This window comes from Cryptomeria japonica, chromosome 4 (genome assembly GCF_030272615.1).
Source record: "Cryptomeria japonica chromosome 4, Sugi_1.0, whole genome shotgun sequence".
Lineage (NCBI taxonomy): Eukaryota > Viridiplantae > Streptophyta > Pinopsida > Cupressales > Cupressaceae > Cryptomeria > Cryptomeria japonica.
The window spans coordinates 163,335,513-163,358,375 of NC_081408.1; the positions used below are offsets into that span (position 1 = coordinate 163,335,513).

The following is a 22,863-nucleotide window of genomic DNA, read 5'->3' on the forward strand; positions in this document are numbered from 1 at the left end:
ACTTCTCAATACCACAACTCTAATACATCTACTAACATATTGCCCTAACAATCAGACCTATCGACCTCGTGTTAAGGCACTCTAAAAAAAACATTGTTTCTAAATTGAGTTTTTGTTTTAGCCATTTAGATGTAATTTAGATGCCTCTTGGCATAACTCTCCCCATAATAATTTATTAGAATTTACAAAGATTTTGAACGATAGTGGGAACTCCCAAAAGATTCCTTACGGGTCATTTCTCACATTTCTTGAACTAATTCCGACGGCTTTTCTTGGAGGTCACCATCGACAGCTCCTCGTTGACGTTAGGCTACGTTATCTGGGTCCTATCAGGTTAATTTTTCTTCAGAACTTCCAAGAATGGTCCATCTTTTTCTGATATTTCTTGGGGTTTGTTTGGATCTTATTTCATGTCATCTGCTTCTAACCCTTGGAGGCATCTGTAGGTTGCAGAATATGGACCATCTACATCTACTTGTGGTGTATCCGTAACGTCTGTAAGCATATGATGGTCAAGATTTTCTCTATAAAATGTTTAATGCATATGGGTTTGAGAGCTTTTCTCGATTCAGAAGAGCTTGAGTTGGAGGGTTTTTTGCCCAGAGAATCAGAAGCAATGGCCATGGCTTCGCTTCATATAGCTATACTTTCATACAACCATGTACAATCTTGTTGGTGTTGGGCAGATCTGTCTTTTATGTGTAAAACCTGTACTAGAATTGTTCCCAATTTCTATCATGTTATGGCTGAAGATGTCCTATATGCAAAAAGAGTCTATGCTGCTGGATTTTTTCAGAATGAAAAGAGGGATAAATACACCCTAGAAAAACTTCAGGAGTGGAAGAGGATGTTCTACGGCTTTTCACATAAAATGGGTGATTCCGTTAACAGCAATGAGTAAGCAACAAGTACTCTACCTCATATGCTTACCCCTTTCTTATCTATGCGTTCTGGGCAATTTTCCCCCTATATTTATAAGCCCACAATTTTTTTGATCCCTGTTTAATGTTCACTGTTAAAACATGATGTTTGTTCTGTTTCCTTTGTTGTTATATGTCTAGAGATGAGGACAGGTTGCAGCTGAAGAATATTGTTTCTTTTGTATTGAAAGTAATTAGAATGGTAGCATTCGCGGTCGCAGAGTGTGATGTAGGTTTAAATAAAGCTGTAAGAGACTTCGACATTGGCTACACTACAGTATTTGAAAAGCTTATCAGATGGCAAATTTTAGAAATATGGGTATGGGCGGTTCAGGCAAAATTAAAGTTATTCTAGCAGTTGCTCTCTGCATGAAGAGCAGCGATTAATGACAAGGGATTTGGGAAGGGACATTGCAAATCAACAATCACCTTACTGTTCTTTATTGTCACGGCGAGGGATTGCCATGTATAATGGATCACAGGTATGGTTTTGTTTCATTTATCAATGGCAAAAAAAATTGTTTTAATTGTTTAACATTTTAACAATTAAAGAATCTTCTATGCTTTTGTGTAGTTGTTTTAGAAAATTCTATTGTTTTCCAATTATTTAATTTTATGTATTAAATTTAATGTTTCATTAGAAAAGTGTGCATTTGTTGATTTATTCTTTATTAATTGTTTTGTTTACAGGTCAATAGTCCCGTAAAAGTTATTCTATGATGTATTTATTAATCATCATGGTCGAGATGTTAAACACACAGTGGCCAATGGCATGAGACTAAAGTTTTTCTGGGATTCAAAAGAGGTTGAATTGGGAGATTCCTTGCTTAGAGAACTAGAAGAAACAATGATTAGTGCTTCGTTTCATATATAGCTATATTTAGAGACAACTATGCTAGTATGCACTATTCTTGTGGTGTTTGGTAGAGCTGTCATTTATAATTAAAAGAGGTACTAGAACAGTTTCCAATTTCTTTCATATTAAGCTTGAAGATGTTTGAAATGTATGTTGATGCATTTTATTAGAATTAAACGAAGGGTAGATACACTTCAGAAAAGCTTAAGGAATGGAACAAGGTGCTTTAGGATGTTTGTTCACACTTTAATTCGACAAAAGTCATCTTCAGAAATGGAAGGAGGCAATCTAGGATGTTCTACCACAGTTCAATCTGAAAAAAGTCATCCTCTAGGGTGGAAGAAGGCACCCTGAGATATTTATTTCACAAGATTCAATGGTATGGGTGGTTCTAGCAAAATTAATTTTTCTCAAAAGTCTAGTGTCATATTAGATGTTAGTAATGTTTCCCAAAAAAGCTTGATGCACAATAAGTAGAAAATTATCTCAAATGACCTTGGTTTCAGTAGTGTCAATTCACAATATAGAAGAGGGGAAGGCGATTCTTGCAGGCTGCTTGAGATCTGATCGAAATGTTCATCATCTGGATGATGTTGATCATGTGAACCACCTGAATGCTCTATTGACTGTCAATGGTGGCTTGGGATCCATTGATTTGATTGTATCAGGAACTTTGATTGTTGTCACTACTAGTTGATTTGAAGTCCCTAGATTTTGGGGTATCTCTTCCATGTGTAAAATGAAAGCATCGAGTGTATTTCATGACAAGCAATTTTGGCTGACATGCTTCTGACAATTGTCTCCAATGGATGGATTTGAGAAGCTTGTGGAAAATATCTGAAAAGCAAGTAGTGGCTAACACACGCTGTCAAAGTCCTTGGTAGGCAGCATTATGGAAAGTTAAGCGAAGATCACTGGTAAACTCAAATATGTAATATCTCTAGGCTACTGCATGATGATTTCAAGCAGAGGATTTTGAAGTGATGATGCCCTAGATGATGATAGCGTTTTTGGATACCGTGTATTTCTTCATTCCTTCATTGGAGAATAAGGCAAGGGATCTGGTAAGGGAAATTGCAAAATCAACAGTCACCTTACCGACTTTGGGCTCCAGCAAACTATTAAAGTCTATAATGAAGAACAGGTGCAATTAAATTTTAGTATATTTCAATTGTCTCACTTATTAATGGCAAAGGAACCTTCTTTCTTGCTGTTTTGTGTGGTTGCATCTAGGAAATTGTATCGTTTTCACAGCTCTTTAATTTATGTTTTATTTCAATGCAGAAAGGAACACTTCGAGGAACAAAGCCACCTCAATTTGAGTGAAGTGGGATTTTTGGGTTTGTTTTTCTACATCCTTTGTTTTTCTGATTCATTGAAAGAATTTCAATTGTTCTTTTCTCCTGATTTTTTTCTGGATTTTTCCTATACAGCTACGATACTGGCGAAACAGATGGATCAAATAGTGATGATAAGGGGTTAGGTGATTGCTTGTGCGGAATTCATGGTTAACACAAACAAAGGTATTTGGCCCCTTGCGTCTTCTGAACTTATACAAAAAATTATTGTGGCTCAAGGACTTGATATAAATCAGTACTTGACTCAGTCTCAACAGATCTGGTCTGGCTTCGGTGGTTTGATTTTGGGCAGAGAAATCTTCAGCCAGTAATTCCATTGAAAAGTTTGAGGGTTTTACAACTATATGGGCTGGGGGTTCGGGAACTCATCACTTATGAGAGCTTTTGGTGACTGAGTGTGATGTAAATATCTTCCAGCTGTTTTAGAACTATATTTTAACTTTTTTGCAACAATTGTGTTACATTTAGTTCATCTCCTTGAAAATATGTTGCAGGCACCGTTGCAGTTAAGAGAGTTGGTAATTTCAGAGTGCCAAGAATCCCAAGGGTTTCCTAAGTCAGTACAATATCTCAAGCATTTGAATTCAAGATAGTCCTGTGTTGGGGATCAAGAACAAGATGAAGCGTCTTCCAGAAGAATTTTGCCTTTTCCAATTGGTGGAGCACATGGATTAATCGGGTGTGTTGAGCTGTCGTTGGTTCATCACTGCCTAACAGTATGGGCAATTTGAGACATCTGTGGCATGCAGATTTGAGGAGGTGCTGGAAATTGTGGGTGTTGCCAGACTCTTTAAGGAGTTGATGCTTCTGCAACGTCTGGACTTAGGGGAATGTTCTAATTTCCCTTTGAAATTAGACCTCCTGGAAAACATGACAAAGTTGGGTATCTGTACTTCTCAAAAAGCAAGCAATTGGAAGAGTTGCTCCATCACATCATAAATCAGGTGTCAGGTACCAACGAAGATCTGTCAACTGAGCAAGCTGTGAAAATTGGATATTAGGAGTGATTGTTAAGAAGCTTGCTGCCCTCTCTTGGAGATTTGTCTTCCTTTATTAATCTTTGTGTTGATCGGTGTCCTGAGCTGGAATGTTTACCAGAGTGGGTGGGGCATCCTATTCTGTTATTCAGTATAACAGAATCAGGAGCAAAATCTTCACCAGAACCAGTTTGAAACTCTGAAGATAATGAATTGTTCAATCAGTGAACTGTATATTGGGTCAGGGTTGTTTAGTTCTTCCTTTTGCAACCTCAAGAGGATAGATCTAGAAGGAACTAAATTTTCCTGTATTTCCATCTCAGAAGACTGTTGTCCTAGCTTTGAAACTCACACTTGAGTATAATCACCATTGACACATAGAAGTCATATCAAGTACAGTTAGAGACAGCAGGGGTTTTGTTGGTATTGTAAACCATCAAAACTGGGGACAACTGATTGCCGTAAGTGGATCCATTTCCCATTTTTGTACAATTTGCTTCTCCAAGGATTTGAACTTAAAGGTTGCTGCCAAATTAAGAAAATACAAGGTACACAAATTTGTAGAGAACTGGAGGTGATGAAAGTATATATAGGGTGGCCTGTATAGAAATTTTTGAGTGCATGGAAAGATTGAGGAGAAGAGCAGAGGCTTATAGGGGCTTATGACAAATTTAATCTGCCACATTTAGGTCGATAGGCCTAAATTATCCTTAATGTAGAAAAAGATGAATTCAGTAAAATAATAAATATTTTCTATATTGCAGCGACCATTGCAACCTAAGATTTTGCCGTACATCTTCTAGAAAGTTAAATTTATGTCATTGGAATGAATTTTCTATTTTCTTTAATAAAATATTTTTTTCTTCGAAGTAGATTTCTTTTGGTAAATTAAAGATATGGATTTTTTTCAATACTCCCTTTTAGAGTTGGTCTAGTGGTGGAGAACTTGTGCTCTTGAAAAAGAGGTCACAAGTTCAAATCTAAAGGGATAAGGTATCCTCCTGCAAAGAATAGAAGTAATCCCATATTGCTTAAACCAATCTATGGCCCATATACAGATTTGAACTATATTTAAAGATCTTTTCCTTTCCTAAGTTCTTGCCTGCCAAGTAAACTGTGCTATAGCATCTGTAGATGTATAACTGTTGAATTATCAATTGGTTGTTTGACCAATTAAAACCGACTATTTTTATCAGTTCTTGCCTCCCACAATGTTGAAAGAGACAACCATGCCGAGAACTGTGCATTTTTTGACAAAGAATGTTAAAACAATCACTTTTACTTTGTAATTGGCTCAGCGATTTGAAGTCTTATTCCTGCCTTTATGTTGTTAGAAATATACTCGGACCTCAGCATCATCTTTTCTCCTCATCCAGAACAGTCGTCAGTTAACTGTAAGGTATCAACTAAATATTTCAGTGCTACTGCTCAGCTACCTAAAAAATATCACCTGAAATTGTTACCAGCTGCATGGGAAGGCCTACCTCAGCTGTAGGAAGACATAGTAATGCAGGTAGATGCTCCATCAGCTGCTGACCTCCCTGATGCTTCCTACCACAACTTCGGATCGGTTATATATGAATAAATTTGTACCCCTTCTCTGTCAAATTTTATTGCTCACCACAAAGTGTAGCCTTATTTACTAAAGTGTAGAATTCTAAGAAAAATTCTCTTGACTTTGAGGTACGCTCTGTGGGAGGTGAAAAGCCACCTCATCTGCCCTAGAGCCTGTACCTCCTCTTGCTGGCGTATGCGTGATCCTACTGGTGTCCTTGGTTGATTGCGTGTCTTTTTCCCTGTGTTTCTTTGCCTTTAGTCTTTTCGTGGGCTTGCTTGTGTTTGTGGGTCTCTGGTCCTCGACCTGGGCTCCCATATGTGTTCCATTTTTTCGATTGCATTTTGTCTCTGGGGTTCGACCACTTGATCCCTAGTCCTGTATTTATTCCACTTGTGTTTTATGGAAGCATTAAATAATGTACTCCCAGGCCTTAATGATATTGGGGGCGATGAAAGTGTGAAGGATGTTAGTGTTTCAGAGAAGGATATTCAAAAACCCTCGTTCAAAACTGTTGTTTCAGAGAATCTTGTCACTGTGTGTCCGCCATCTGCAGCATTCAATGACACCATCTTGGAGCAGCCCGCAATGGTGCCAGGAAGACCATTCGGGAAGCGTCGTCGAAATTGGAGATCCCGGAGGGGGAGGAAGTTGTAAGTCCTCTATTCTTGGCCCGAAAACTCTTTCACTTTCTCCCAATGAGGATATGATTAAGGCCATCAGAACTGAACAATCTCGTTTGAGGAATGTGGCAATATTCTTTGTTTGTATGGATGGTAATTCTTTACCTTTTCGGAAGTTTTTTATGATTGGTTGGCTAATGTATGGGGGAAAAAGTTGGGGATTTATGTGAATTTCTGCCGTATGATTCAGAAGGGGTTGTTTGTTGTTTTTCTGCAGGATAGAGTCCTAAAAAAGGGATTTTGGAACGTAGGACAATCCCTCCTACGAGCTTTTCCTTGGTTGCCGAAGGGTGATCTTGAACAAGTTGTTGCTCGTTCCTCACCGAATTGGGTGGAATTAAAAAGGGCTTCAACCTGAATTCTGGCCTTTTATCTCTCAAATTTTAAAACCCTTAGGGTCGGTCCTTCAAGTTGAAGACTCAAGGGTCACTCTCCCTCATTTGCATGGTAGAATTTTGATTGCTTTGTCCCCTGAAATTTCCATTCCTGAAAAGATTTCATTAAAAATGGAGGAAGATGTATATACTTGGGAACTCTCATTGCTTGGTAATCTTAGTGCTTGTTTTCATTGTAAATTAAATGGACGTACTAGAAGAGATTGCCTGTCTCTTAAAAATGTATAGAAGGGCAATTTTAATGTCGCTTCTAACCCTAATTCTGGGGCAAACCCTTCTGTGAATAATGACAAAAACTCTGAAAAGAATGGTGGGTCGAATTGTAATAATGTTGATAAGGATGTAAATGTGGATAATGTAAATAGTGCTAAGAATTTTGAAAGGGATTACTCTGATATCAATAATGGTGGTTCCAAATTTATTTCTGTCACTAATCCTTTGTTTGGGGAGGATTTTGAAGATTTTTCCTGCAAATGGTAAACAGAAAGATCCCCCTTCCACGATGGCTGTCAATCAATTATTAGACCCTCCCCCGCTGATAATGATGCACGCATTAGGAAGAATGCACAACAGATAGCCTTGGATTCTATTAAAGAAAGAGCAGAGATGTATAGAAACTCCAAACAGAAACCTTTGGAACATGATGGTCCTCCACCTGAGTACATGGATTCTTTTGTTGAGGAAGTCCATGACAGACAAATTGTACCCTTTGTCCCTGACTCTGCTATGAGGGATGGAGATGATAGCCAGTTCGTGGAAGTTGTTAGTAAGAGCTCTAATAAAAAGAGGAAAACTATGGATAGACAGTCTCTTTCCAATTCGAAATCTACAGGCAAAGGCAACAACCATAGGAATGTTGACCTACCTGATTATTTGCCAGGTTATACAAGAATAAAAAACCTACCCAAAATAAATAATATGATGATTAATATTGCTAGCTGGAATGTTAGAGGGTTGGAAATGCCTGATAGAAAGTATGTTGTAAGAGATTGGTCCAAAAAAATGCAGAATAAAGATGTAATATGTCTTCAAGAGGTAAAGGTAATTGGATTCCATGCTTCTACCATTATGAAATTCCTATGGGATCAAGCTACCTGCTTTGTTTCACAACATGAAAAAGGCAATGGAGGAGTTGCTATCCTCATTGGTCCTAAGTGGGCAGATAAGATTGACTCATATTGGGCTTCTCCATGTAACAAAGCCTTTTGGGTTACATTTAAGTTTATGGACAAAGTCATTGGCATCTGCAACATTTATGCGGCCAATGACTATAGAGGTAGAGTTGCTCTTTGGAATTGGATGGCTTCATCCCTCCCTAAAGGCTCAATGGATCTTCTCAAGTGATTTCAACATGGTGGAATATAGTGAAGATAAATGTGGTGGCATCAAAAATACTTGGAAGAGCAATGAGCACTTTTTTTGGGCAAAATTTAAGAGAAGGCTTAACTTGGTTGACCCCCTTGAAAGGAAGAAAGAGTTCTTTTTCTGATATCTGGTATACCTGGTGTAACAACCAAGCAGGGAGATAGAGGGTGTACTGTAGACTTGACAGAGTATATGTGGATCCTTCCTGTAAGGACCCGCTTGTCTTTCTAACATTTAACCAAAAATTAGTTAACTCTCCAGATTAGTGCAAAATCGATATATATTGATTGCAGAGAGAAAGTAAGAAAGAGAGAAAAAAAAAAGAATTTAACGACATGAAGTAACCTAAATACATCATTAAAAAGAGACTTCGATGTGAGAAAATGGACGATAGGCGAGTCGTCAATTGGGATTTGATCCTAACGGCTTTCAGACCACTGAGATTGCAAAGAAGAGATAATATTACTTCCAGCCAGTTCTTGGTTGTGTGAAATATGAGAATCCACCCTATATTTATAAATGATAAGACTTAGGTTTTGATTCCATGCATGAAAGATGCATGAATTAGATGATAATGAGTTTAAATTTTTTTAAAATTTTAGATAATGGAAAACTTGACTAATCGTAGTAATTATTTTTTTGAATGCACGACTTATGCATTCATGCTCAAATTTTAGTCTTTTCGAAAATCAATTTTTCTTTTTCTTTTATTAATTTGCATGATTATAATATTTCCTTCTATTTATAACAATACCATCGCATGCCATTTTCTATTTTAAATACTAATCTATAAGTTTTAATGCTTTATCTTTTAATATTCTTGCATATGCAAATTTATTATATTTTCTTAATTAATATCTCATGCATGTTGCTATTATTATAATTATTGATTATAAACCTCAAAATTTATCCATGCATGCCAATTTTATATGATTTTTATATTTTAATATTTCAACTTTCGAATAAATTAATTATTACATTTTATTTATTTAGTTTAATTCTTCAATCAATTTTTTTATTTTTTTATTTTAATTCCTTAAGTTTAATTTATTTAATTATTTAATTTATGTTTGCACAGGGTCCCATTCTGTAAGTCACTGTTGGCAAGCTAGAAGACTCCTCCTTGGTCATATGTCCGCCTTCAACGACAACCACCTTATAGTTGACAAAGGACGTCAGAACGCATTATATACATCATCACATTTAAAAGCTAAAAACTCATTAATAGCATTAAACATCATCATTTAATAACTGGACATCATTAAAATAATATTAATTATCATAAATATAAATCTAACATCATTAATTACCTCAATAATCTAATCAATGTCATAATTTATTAGCATAATAATGTTATCAGTATCAGTATCTGGCATATAAAAGTAATCTAACTAAGTGGTCTGAATCGGGTTGTGACACTTCCCTATTTTCATTTTAGACTTTTGATGGGCTAATGCTAGTGAGAGTTTCTCCTGCTACTGTTTCTGGTCACTCCCTTATCTTTGCTTCTATTTTGATTGAGATGGATGATACTCCCAATATCAAACCTAAAAATAAGAATTCCTTTAAGGTTAATACCTCTCTTCTTCAAGAAAAGGATTCCCTTGATGCTTTAAGGATGACTACATGTCTATCTAAATTCTATAATAAGGATCTTGGGCCTAGGAGACAATGGGACTCTCTCATTGTTGTATGGAAGAATATGTTTCAATTGATTGGTGAAAATAAGGCCAAGGATAGGGTTAGAATTGAGATTCAACTTCAGTCAAAACATAATTGAATTGAAAGGCTATTACAATCTAATGGCCATAATAGACAGTTGGAAGAGCATATGTGCACCATAAGAATGGAGCTTAGAAAGTTGCAGAATTATGAATTTGAAGGACAGAAAATCAAAGCAAAGATGAATTGGTTGAAGGAAGGTGATAAGGCACTAATTATTTCTTCAATTTGATTAGAGCTAAGCAAAAAAAAGAGAAATGATTGATGAAATTCAGATTGAGAATGGACTTATTAAAGATGTGAAAGAAATCAAGATTGCATTTTATAACTTTTATAGAAACTTGTTTACCTCTGAACATGCGACTAGAAACCAAGAGGCTCTGGAAAGATGCTTGACTTTGATTCCTGAGAAGGTTCCCAAGTCAGATGCTAAGGCTCTTGAACAAGATATTACCATTGATGAAATTGAAGACTCTATTAGATCTTTGGCAAATGGAAAATCACCAGGACTTGATGGGCTCCCTGCTGAGTTCTACAAACAGAACATTGTTTGGATTAGTATGGAACAACTAACACTTTATAATGATGCCTTTGAACAAGGATCTCTTGGAGAGAACATTAACAAAGGGGTGATCAAATTGATTCCAAAAAGTGGGGATAAGACACAAATAAAAAACTAGAGGCCGATTACCCTTCTTAATCTGTCTTATAAGATCAATGCCAAACTTCTTGCTAGAAGGATTGTTGGGTTACTAGGTAGAATAATCTCTATTACTCAGACAGGTTTCATTAAAGGGAGGTATATTCTTGAAAACTTGATCACTAGCTGGGAGGCTTTACATTGGGCTAAGGAAGATGGGCAAAACTCTGCAATGATCTTGTTGGATTTTGAAAAGGCCTATGACAAAATTGAATGACCTTTTGTCCTTGGTATGCTCAAAGCATTTGACTTTCCACCCTACTTTTGCAAATGGATTGGTATTCTATTCAGAGACTCGTCCACAATTATTGATGTCAATGGAGATCTTTCTGAGCCTATTCCTCTAAAACGTTCTATAAGGCAAGAATGCCCAATTGCACCTGTCTTGTTTGTGATTGCAGTGGATGCATTGTTTTATATCCTTAGATCTTTTGCTTTAGGGTCTCCAGTGAAAGGACTTACTCTTCCTAATCATGATGACTTAATAAATGCTCAATTTGTTGATGAAACTACTCTTTTCTTGGAACTCCCTGAGGAGAATTTTGATAATGTATTAGACAGGTCACAATTGTTCTGTTTGCCCTCTAGGGCTAAAGTGGCTTCGTACAAGTCCATTGTCCTTGGATGATCTAAGGCTTCTCCACGGTTGATTTCTTCACGAGGCTGGGTGTGGGTTGGGCCCTCTTCTATTGTTCGATACTTGGGAATTCCTTTTGCAGTCTCCCCCTCAACAAAAGATATCTGGACGCGAGTCTATTCCAAAGTTGAAAAGAAGCACCTCAAATGGCAGACTCATCTCCTATCCCTGGCTGGGAGAGTTCAGGTGGTTCATAAGGTATTGGCCTCTTGGATTTTTGTAAAATATCAAATTAATAAGTTGGAGAGGATCATGTGAGACTTTCTTTGGTCAGATGGTTTGGGGTAAAAAAAGGCATTTGTGCTAAGTGGGAATGGTGTTGTATGCCCACGAGAGCTGGGGGTTTGGGGCTTGGAGATCTAAAGACTCATGGAGTTGCTCTTGCTTGTCGGCATTTGATGCTATTCCAGTGATGCTCCGGTGAAGATTGATCATGTCTGATGCATAAGGATTCTTAGGAGCCATCATTGATGGCAACTCAACCTATTGATCTTATCTGGTGCATGGAGTTTTGGTTAACCAGATGTCTTGAGTAAGTATATTTGGCATAAGTCTATCGGTACAACTCAGTGTTTAGTTTTGTGAGCTTCTCTCATTTTCAATGAAGTTGTTTCTCATTTCCATTATCATGGTTAGTTGGTTGAGTATCAGAAGCAGATTATCATACTAATCTACCCTCTGGTGTTGATTCTTATGCTTGTTTGAAGATCTGGTATTCGATAGAGCAGTAAATAGAGTATTCCTCATGTTTGATGATATAACGTGTGTTCCAGATTATTTGGATAGATTTTGGTGATTGGTGATGTGTTCAAGATGATTGGTGAGATCTATAGGAAGCTTGTGATTGTATGGTGTAGGTCTGGAATAAGGATTTGTAAGGATTGAGCTGACACACCATTACGCGTTTCATATTTTGATATTTTGTGAAGCCGACATGTGGGAGATCAATTTTGTTAGTGCAGATATATAAGATCGACTTGGATAATGTTTTTGGACGATAATGTGAAGAAGGAGATAACCTTGGGAGTGATTGAGGGTAGTTTCACTTGCGCACCTTAAGTTTTGTTGATCCGGTAATCAATAGTAGAACAAAACAAAGCAGTTCACCATAACAATCACAATGGATCACTTTGTGCCTAACCAAAACTGTTATTTGGCATAGTTTGATGCTTTTCATCAGTTCATTACTCATTGTAACCTTTTTGTATTAGCCTATAAGACAGTGAGCCTTCCTTTGGGTTTGCAGCCCTATTTTTGTAACAAAGCAACGAGCTCTAGGTAGTGTGCCTAAATGCAAGTGCATTCCCCTCATGTAATATTATTTTGCTATTGGCCATAGTATAATAATATTGTGGGTTCAAATCCCACCGCGGTTTTTCCCTTTTAGGTTTCCATGTAAAAATCTTGGTGTTATGGTTGCATGGTTATTTGCTTTATGTTTCTGCACCTTGCTTTCATTCTTATGCATCTGGTGGTTAAAGAATGAGTATATTTTTTTTGTAAATTGCAGAACACTGATTCACTGCCCCCCTTTCAGTGTTCATTGATTCCAACAATTGGTATCAGAGCCTAGTTCCTTCGAGGAAGCCTAACAACTTGAGGAAGATTCAGAAGATTGAATCAATGGACTCCGGTTTGCAGAGACAACTTAGTGTGGCACTTGAAGATCTTGATGCAGTAAGAAATGAAGTAAGTTCCTTGAAGAGAAACTTGAGTGCAGCTGAAGATTTCAGTGAGTCATTGAAAGAACAAGTGAACACTTCAAGAGACAAGAGGAAGGAGCTGATGGACAAATTGAAAGAGAAAGAAGAGCAAAACATTGAAAATCAAGGCAAGACAAATGAATGTAAAAACATTGCTAGAGAGAATGCAGTATTGAAGAATGAGATGCAATCCATTGTGATGAAGCTGACCAAGGAGATTGAGGACTAGAAGAAGAATGAAGAAAGTATGACTCAATCATTGAAAGATAGATCAGATGAATGTTGCAAACTAACCTATGAGAATGATCAATTGAAGCTTGAGTTGATGCAATCAAAGAATGATGGATAAGAACTTGAAAAACAGATTGTTGCTTTGAGAGATGAACTTGCAATTGTTAATGATTAAAGGGAGCAATTCAAGGCTAGCTCAACAATGCTTGATGAGATGCTAGAAAGTCAAGAGACATGGGAAGGACACATGAGGACTTGGATTTGAGAAAGGTGAATCCTTCGGTTCTGGATAGAGCAATGCAAAACCTAATCATCAGAAGAGCAAGAAACCTTCAGTAAGACAACCTAATGCCTATAAATTCAATGGTAGATGTTTTACTTGCAATCGATTCGGTCATATGACAAATAAATGTAGAAGTAGGATGAATAATATGATGAATAATGTTCCTACCTTTACTAGTCAATGTTTCAAATGCAACAACTTTGGTTACAAGTCAAACATGTGCATAATGATGAATAATTTCTAGAACAAGAGATGTTTTGCATGTGGAATGTTTGGACATATCTCTAACCAATGCAGGATGAGACCAAATTAGATGAATTTTAGATCTATTCAAAGAAATGTTGTCTGCCATGCATGCAACAAACTAGGTCACATTACAAAATACTGCAGAAGCAGGAATAATGGTCCGATAAACAAAATAAATCTGATGAGAAACACGAAGAAAAGGTAGATGAAATTAGAGATCAGCATAAGAAGATGTGGGTTAAGAAAGAATATCCTAATGTGCAGAATGACTCCATGTTTGAATCCGGTGATGGAACCTCATCCGGTAACTAGGGCTTTTTGGCCTTAAGGGGATTTTTTCATGCAAATCCATAGAATACCCTCTTAAAAGATCTGTAACCGGCTCCAGAAGGTTGTAGAAGGTTTAGATCATGTATGCAGATAATATCTGGGAGATTTCATGGAGATTTGAGACTCCGGTAGGCGATTTCATGAAAAACAAGGTAGCCAGAAGCTTTAAGCATTTATTACAACTCAAAATTAGGTTTTCAGAGATTAAAAAGGCATTTCAAAAGTTTATTCTTCACAATGTGAAGAAGTCAAGAAAGCAGTGCAATCGAGTAAAAGTAATTTAGCAACTTAATTTGAGCTTGTGGAGATCAGTGGGAGATTTCTTGCACCCAGTTGAGAATCAAAAGGTATTTACCTGTTTCATGAGCTATTTGTTTCAAACCCTAAATTTGAAATGACATCTGCGTCCGATATTTCTACCCCTCTGGTTGTTGAGATTTCTAATAGAGAAAGGCTCGTTTGCAAGAGGCATCCTTTCAAATCTATTGAATATGATCCAAAAGGTGCATTTTCTTCAGTTTCCTATGATGTTCTTCAAAATGAAGACATTAGGGAATATATTCATTGTAATCTTGAGGAACTTGGCATTGCAGACATGTTATCCCTCTATAACAAGCATTTGGCGGATAGTTTGGCAAATATGAAATTGGAATACAAGATTCTTTAGGACAAGGGTTTCATGCAATTCATCCATTTTTCGGTATTCGATGAAGTGGAATGGGTCTGGTACATCTTGAGCATGGGTTCATGGTGAGTTCATATGGTTAGACAAACCCCACAAAATCACAAAGCCGACTATTCAAGCAGTCACATGCTTGAGTGAAACAGGTGAAGTTTCCGGACTGAGAAAAGTGTAGAATACCACTGTGATAACCGCTACTGGTTTCAAATTTGACAACAGGGCAATGACGATCAGTGACATTTTAGAGCATGATGTCAGATTTGCCTCGATGGTGGTGGGCTACAAGGTATATCAATCCAATAGGCAAAACTCAGTCTCTAGTACTACCATCATCTCAGCTTATCAGATGCTCAAGGAAAATAAGAGGTATGATCTTTGTGCAGTTCTTTTGAGTGAATTGTTGAACAACTTGAAGAAAATCAAAACAGGATAAGAAACACACCTTCAAGTTTGGATCCCTTATTATTTGTTTGACATTATACTTCTTGAATGAGATTCTCAGTATAGGAAAAGTCCAATGGGCTTATGACAAACCGGTGGTGATGCAAATTAAGGAAGAGATGATGGGTATAAGTGACAATGTAATGAGAGTATCTACCTTATGGAGTTATTTCAAGAATTTCCAAGCAATTATGAAGGACAAAGAGAGAATCCCCAAGACCACAGTAGAGAAATATGAACATACTATTTATTTTATGGTGGATAAGGATCAATGCTTGATAGAAGCAGTTGAGTTGAGGACTGTGTGGATTAGGTCCATGGGGTATGCAGTTGATGCAGATACACTTAAGACATATGCTCAACACATGTTGAGTCAACCAGTGGACAAGAAAGAGCAAATATTTGGCACATTCAAGTAAAAGAAGATGGACTTGAATAAAAAATTATTTGAGCCAACAAGGAAGAGGAAAATAAGGAAAGAAGTGGAAGCGGTTGTAGAGCAGATGAGAATCACAAGAGAAGAAGTTCAAAGGGAAAGGGCTCATAACATATTAAAGTAAGAGGATATGGTAAAACAACAACCTAACTAGTATCATCCCTTTCTAAGCAGCCCAAGGCCAAGCCAAGTAGATTTGCACCTACCTTTGGTGTGCATAATCTGATACCTCCACCCAAGCCTAAGCCAACAGTATCAACCGGTGGAGTTGAGAAGAAGAAAAAGGAGAAGCCTACAAGGCAATATTTAGTAGCAGAGGAGGAGACAAAGTCAGATGAAGAAGTTAGGAAAGTAAAGAAGACTGCTACTTATGCAAGGGTAGTCAGAAAACCATTCGGTGATGCTCCACCTGCCAAGAAGCCAAAAACACAAGGGGAGCCATCTAGAAAGCCAAGAGGAAGTAGGAATCAGAAATCTGAGTTAGATTAAGCTTTGGAATCCGATGAGTTTGAGAGTTCTTACTCCATAGTACCTCCTAAATCTTTAGATGAAGTCAAGGATGAGATTGTTAAGGATGGGAATTTGAATAACCTATTTGTATATTATGAGAATGCAGATGACAAAGAGGAAAGAGAAATTGAAGAAGCAATCGTGCAATATATGAATAGTTTCAATAGATCTCTAATTGAACTGTCATCCATGATTCCTAAGGAACTATATGTCATTCTGGATGATAGGAGGAATACAACTTGTAGAGAAGATGAAAATATGCAAGAATATGTGTTAGTCAATACTTGTTCAGTCATATCTGAGAATGAAATTGATAGGTTATTAAAGTTAACAAAAGAAAAATTCAGAAGGAAAAAGAGGATCAAGAGAATAATGTTTGGTAAAATGGAAGTGGCAAAGGAAAAAGAGCAAATTATGAAAGACTTTTTGTTGGAATTGAGATATGAGGTGAATCAGGAGGTTGGCACCAATCCAGAAGAAGAGATACTTGAAGACACTTCCATTTAGTAAGTACCAACAACAGTCTCCAGTGAGGTGAAAGATCAGCCATTTGTTGATCCGGTTGTGCAGGAAGCTGCAGATGGTCCCACTAGTAATTAGGAAATCAATGACTTTGGTGATGCTACTCAGGATCCTCCATAAGTTGAGATCATAACAGAGATGCTAGAAGAAGAGATAGGTGATGCAGGCGGATAAGAAGGTGAAGTGGATAAGGATAATGAAGTTGGAAAGGAGAAAGGTGATGAGCAAACAGAGAATGCTCTGGTAGCCATGACTACAACCAATGTTCTTGACAAAGGCAAGCTGATTGTTGTTGAAGATGATTTCTCTGATGGTCCGATAGACTTGAGCACCTTATCCCCTCTTCAAGTACCTAAACTTGCCACTCTCACTCAAATCAAGGCAAGTGGGGATCTATTAAAATATCAGTCTGAGGATGAAGAAGTTATCTCTTTTGCAATTGAAGTTTTGGAGAAGAATTTGCCTAGTTTTAGACAGGAGGGTAAGTGCACCAAGTTGTGGTACCAAAAAGGTGCCACTTTTTTATCTTTTCATAAAATTGCGTCATTGGCATGAAAAGGTCGTCCAAACCTATGAGTTGGATGCCCAAGGCAAATCTAGCCCAAAGGGTTGGTATTCTCCCAAGAAAAACATTTGGCGAGCGCCAAATATGGCACTTGCCAAATGCAAAATTTTGAATTTTCACATTTGGTGCACACCAAATTTGGCATGCGCCGAATAATCTGCATTTTCCAATGTGAAGGTTTTGTGATTGTAGATTTTCCAATCTGGGTACAAGTTATATCCACCCCCGAAGGAGAATATATACATGAAATATAATATTTAAGTATAGCTCTATAGGACTTATAATGTAGAATCTAGTTTTTAGAGGATCATATAAAATTTTAGACTGTCAAATTTCAGTAATTAGCATGTCAAATTTTAGTAATCAGAATGCTCCTATTATCACTCTTTAGCTATGTATCTCACTCTCTTTATCTTCCCCAAACTCTAGACCTATCTCTCTCCCTCTCTCGTCTCTCTCACTTCTCTATCCTTGACTCTCTCCCTCTCTCTTCTGTGTCACTCTCTTATTGTTTCTCTCCCCTCCCACTTCTTTCTCTTGGTCACTACCTATCCCTTTTATCCTCTCTCTCTCCCCATATCTAGGGCTATCCCTCCCTCCCTATTCACCTCACTACCTCTCCCTCCCTATATTATTACCCACCTTTCTCTCCCCCCCTAGGTTTCTCACTTATCTAATTTTCCACCCTCTAGTTCTCTCCCTCCCTCTCCACCTTTCTCTCCCTTCTCCTTACCTCTATCTATTTATGAACTCTCTCTCTCTCTCTCCAAATCTATCTATCTCCACATTCTCTAGGTCTCTCACTCCCTCCATGTCTACCTTTCTATCCATATCCTCCTACTCATCTCTCTGTTCTTCTATCTCTTCTATTCTCCCTCCATCCCCTCTCCAGGTATCTACCTTCGTTTCTCTCTCTCTCTCTCTCTCTCTCTCTCTCTCTCTCTCTCTCTCTCTCTCTCTCTCTCTCTCTCTCTCTCTCTCTCTCTCTCTCTCTCCTCTCCCACTCTCTCATCTTCTCTCTTCCTCTCTTATTCTCTATCTTCATTGTCTAGGTCATTTCCTCTCCATCCCATCCTCTCTCCCCTCTCTAGGTTTCTCCCTCCCTTTCTCTCCACCTATCTACCTATAAGGTCTCGTTACCCACCTCTCTTTATCCCCCTCTATCTATCTCACTCCTCTTTGGCCATCCAGGTCTCTCACCTATCTATATTCCCCCTCTATAGTTCTCTTTGTCCCTCTCTACCTCTCTCCCTACTCCTTAACCTTATCCCTTTATGAAATCCTTCATTTTCTCTCCCTCCCCTAACCTCTTTATGTCCTCCTTCCATAGGTCTCTCACTCCCTCCATGTATACCTCTCCATCCATCCCCTCTTACTCCTCTCTTTTTTCTTCTATCTCTTCTCTTCTCCCTCCCTCCCCTCTCTAGGTATCTCCCTTCATTTATTCCCCTCTCCATCTCTACCTCTCCATCCATACATACCCCCATATATATCTCACTCCCTCACTTTTTAATTATCTCTTCCTCTTTTATTTTCTCTCTCTCTCTCTACATTCTAGGTCATGAACTCTCTCTCACTTCTCTAGGTTTATCACTTCCTTCTTCTCCACCTATCTCCCTCTGCATCATGTCTTATTACTCACCTCTCCCCCCGCTATCTATCTCATTCCTCACTCTTGTCATCTAGGCCTCTCATCTCTCTTTCCCAATATAGTTCTCTCACCTATCTATTTGTCCCCTTTCTAGTTCTCTCCCTCTCTCTTCCCCTCTATCTCCCTCCCCCTTTACCCATATTTATTTTTGAACTCACTCCTCCTCTTCTCTCTTTCCCCCCACCTCTCTATCTTCCCCTTCCATAGGTCTTGTAGTCCCTCTATGTCTACCTCTCCCTCAATCCCCTAATACTCTTCTCTCTCTTTATTCTTTCATCTCTCTACTTATCCCTCCCTCCCATTTATAGGTATCTCAATTCTTTTCTTCCCCTCTCCCTCTCCCTCTCCCTCATTATCCTCATCTCTCTCTCCCTTCCCTACTAATTATTATTCTCTCTTTACCATCTACATCATCAAATTTCCATCACACCATCTCTACCCCTCTGTAGGTTTCTCCCTCATTCTCTCTCCACCTCTCTACATCTCCATCTATATCTCATTACCAATATCTCTCTACCCCCCCCCTCTCTCTCTCTCTCTCTCCCCCTCTAGATATCTTATATCTCTATATAACCCATCTGGGTATGTGCAGGAACATGGTGGGCCATATCACCCCTTAGGAAACCATCACTATCTATCTTAGGACACCATATCACCTCTTAGGACAACATATGGTGTCGTTACAAGTCATATGGTGTCCTAAGGGGTCATATGGTATCATTACGGGTCATAAGGTGTCCTAAGGGGTCATATGGTGTTCTATGACCCCTTGAGACACCATATGACCCCTTATGACATGTCATATGGTGTCCTAAGGGGTCATATGGTGTCCTATGGGGTCATATGGTATCTTATGACCCCTTAGGACACCATATGACCCCTAACATCATCATATGGTGTCCTAAGGGGTCATATGATTTCTTAAGGGGTCATATGGTGTCCTAAGGGGTCATATGGTGTTCTATGACCCCTTAGGACACAATATGATTGCATACAACACCATATAATCCTTAACGACACCATATGGTGTCCTAAGGGGTCACATGGTGTTCTATGACCCCTTAGGACACCATATGACCCCTAATGACAATATATAGTGTTCTAAGAGGTCATATGGTGTTCTACGACCCCTTGGGACACCTCATGAGCCCATAGGACACCATATGACCCCTAAAAACACCATATGGTGTCCTAAGGGGTCATATGGTGTTCTATGTCCCCTTAGGACACCATATGACCCCATATGACCCCTCACGACACCATATAGTGTCCTAAGGGGTCATATGGTGTCCTAAGGGGTCATAGAACACCATATAATGCCTTAGGATACCATATGACCCTTAATGACATCAGATGACCCCTTAGGGCACCATATGATCCCTAACAACACCATATAGTGTACTTAGGGGTCATATGGTGTCCTAAGGGGTCAGATGGTGTCCTAAGGGGTCATAGAACACCATATAACCCTTTAGGACATTGTATGATCCCTTAAGATACCATATGACCCCTAATGACATGATATGGTGTCATCAGGGGTCATATGGTATCCTAATGGATCGTAGAATACCATATCACCCCTAACGACACTATATGACATGTCTTAGGGAGTCATATGGTGTCTTAAGAGGTCATAGAACACCATATGACCCCTAAGGACACCATATGATCCATTAGGACACCATATGGTGTTGGTAGGGGTCATAGAAAACCATATGACCCCTTAGGACACAATATGACCCCTAACGACACCATATGACCCCTAACGACACCATATGATGGTCTTAGGGGTCATATGGTGTCCTAAGGGGTCATAGAACACCATATAACCCCTTATGACATCATATGACCCCTTAGGACACCATATGACCCCTAACAACACCATATGGTGTCGTTAGGGGTCATATTGTGTCCTAAGGGGTCATATGGCATCCTAATGGCTCATACAATGTCATATGACCCCTTAGGACACCATATGACCCCTAATGACACCATATGACCCCTTAGACCACCATATGATCCCTAACGAGACCATATGGTGTCCTAATGGGTCATACGGTGTCCTGAGGGGTCATATGGTGTTCTATGACCCCCTAGGAAACCATATGACCCCTTTTTAATATCCCAGTACATGACATGACCACTTGTGACACTGTATGACCCCTCAAGACACAATATGGTGTCATTAGGGGTCATATGGTGTCCTAAGGGGTCATATGGTGTCGTTAGGGATCATATGGTGTCCTAAGGGGTCATATGGTATTCTATGACCCATTAGGACACCATATGACCCCTAACGACACCATATGGTGTCATTAGGGGTCAGATGGTGTTCTAAAGGGTCAGATGGTGTCATAAAGGGTCATAGAAGACCATATAACCCCTTATGACACCGTATGATCCCTTAGGACACCATATGACCCCTAACAACACCATATGGTGTCATTAGGGGTCATATGGTATCCTAATGAGTAATAGAATACCATATTACCCCTTAGGATACCATATGACCCTTAACAACACCATATGACATGTCCTAAGGGGTCATATGGTGTCTTAAGGGGTCATAGAACACCATATGACCCCTAAGGACACCATATGACCCCTACGAACACCATATCACCCCTTAGGACACCATATGGTGTCGTTAGGGGTCATATTGTGTCCTAAGGGGTCATAGAACACCATATGACCCCTTAGGACACAATATGACTGCTAACGACACCATATGGTGTCCTAAGGGGTGATATGGTGTCCGTAGGGGTCATATGGTGTCCTTAGGGGTCATATGGTGTTCTATGACCCCTTAAGACACCATATGACCCCTTAGGACATGTCATATGGTGTTGTTAAGGGTCATATGGTATCCTAAGGGGTCATATGGTGTCCTAAGGGGTCATAGAATACCATATAACCCCTTAGGACACCATATGGTGTCGTTAGGGATTATATGGTGTTGTATGGGGTCATATGGTGTCATAAGGGGTCACAGAACACCATATGACCCCTTAGGACACCATATGACCCCTTAAGAAATCATTTGATCCCTTAGGACACCATATGGTGATGTTAGGGGTCATATGGTGTCCTAAGGGGTCATAGAACACCATATGACCCCTTAGGACACCATATGACACCTAACAACACCATATGGTGTCGTTAGGGGTCATATGATGTCCTAAGGGGTTATATGGCATCCTAATGGGTCATAGAATACCATATGACCCCTTAGGACACCATATGACCCCTTAGGACACCGTATGACCCCTTAAGACACCGTATGACCCCTAACGACACTATATGGTGTCCTAAGGAGTCATATGGTGTCCTAAGGGGTCATATGGTGTCTTGAGGGGTCATATGGTGTTCTATGACCCCCTAGGACACCATATGACCCCTTTTAATATCCTAGTACATGACATGACCACTTGTTACATCGTATGATCCCTCAAGACACAATATGGTGTCGTTAGGGTTCATATGGTGTCCTAAGGGGTCATATGGTGTCGTTATAGATCATATGGTGTCCTAAGGGGTCATATGGTATTTTATGACCCATTAGGACACCATATGGTGTCATTAGGGATCATATGGTGCCCTAAGGGGTCAAATGGTGTCTTAAGGGGTCATATGGTGTTTTAAGGTGTCATAGAACACCATATAACCCCTTAGGACACTGCATGATCCATTAGGACACCATATGACCCCTAACGATATCATGTGGTGTCTTTAGGGGTCATATGGTGTCCTAACGGGTCATATAATACCATATGACCCCTTAGGAAACTATATGACCCCTAACAACACCATATGACATGTCCTAAGGGGTCATATGGTGTCTCAAGGGGTCATAGAACACCATATGATCCCTTATGACACCATATAACCCCTTAGGACACCATATGGTGTCGTTAGGGGTCATATTGTGTCCTAAGGGGTCATAGAACACCATATGACTCCTTAGGACATAATATGACCCCTAACGATACCATATAACCCCTAACAATACTATATCACCCCTCAGGACACCATATGGTGGTCTTGGGGGTCATATGGTGTCCTAAGGGGTCATAGAACACCATATGAACCCTTATG

At 39.0% G+C, this 22,863-nt stretch overlaps 1 protein-coding gene and 1 long non-coding RNA gene across 4 annotated transcripts; both read left to right on the top strand.

The window, feature by feature from the left end:
* The first annotated feature begins 261 nt into the window (after positions 1-261).
* Positions 262-7,165, top strand: LOC131048976 (uncharacterized). 3 transcript variants are annotated; one of them, XR_009372278.1, is made up of 8 exons: positions 262-897; positions 1,062-1,402; positions 1,611-2,920; positions 3,061-3,116; positions 3,210-3,299; positions 3,383-3,536; positions 3,629-6,442; positions 6,567-7,165. It is a non-coding gene; the product is annotated as an uncharacterized LOC131048976 (long non-coding RNA). The 3 variants fall into 3 exon arrangements; XR_009372277.1 differs by having other exon boundaries at positions 264-897; positions 3,629-6,319; XR_009106640.2 differs by lacking the exon at positions 6,567-7,165 and having other exon boundaries at positions 269-897; positions 3,392-3,536; positions 3,629-4,881.
* A 2,923-nt stretch (positions 7,166-10,088) lies between these two features.
* On the top strand, positions 10,089-11,159 carry LOC131874985 (uncharacterized). Its single transcript, XM_059218970.1, has 3 exons — positions 10,089-10,460; positions 10,611-10,711; positions 10,823-11,159. Exons 1-3 carry the CDS (start codon positions 10,089-10,091, stop codon positions 11,157-11,159), a joined length of 810 nt encoding a protein of 269 aa, XP_059074953.1.
* The last annotated feature ends 11,704 nt before the right edge of the window (positions 11,160-22,863 follow it).

Coding starts and splice junctions, on each gene's coding strand:
- LOC131874985 (XM_059218970.1), top strand. CDS start 10,089: ATGATTGATGAAATTCAGATTGAGAATGGACTTATTAAAGATGTGAAA. Junction 10,461..10,610: donor GAGAGAACATTAACAAAGGG/GTGATCAAATTG, acceptor TCTATTACTCAG/ACAGGTTTCATTAAAGGGAG. Junction 10,712..10,822: donor CAAAACTCTGCAATGATCTT/GTTGGATTTTGA, acceptor TATTCTATTCAG/AGACTCGTCCACAATTATTG.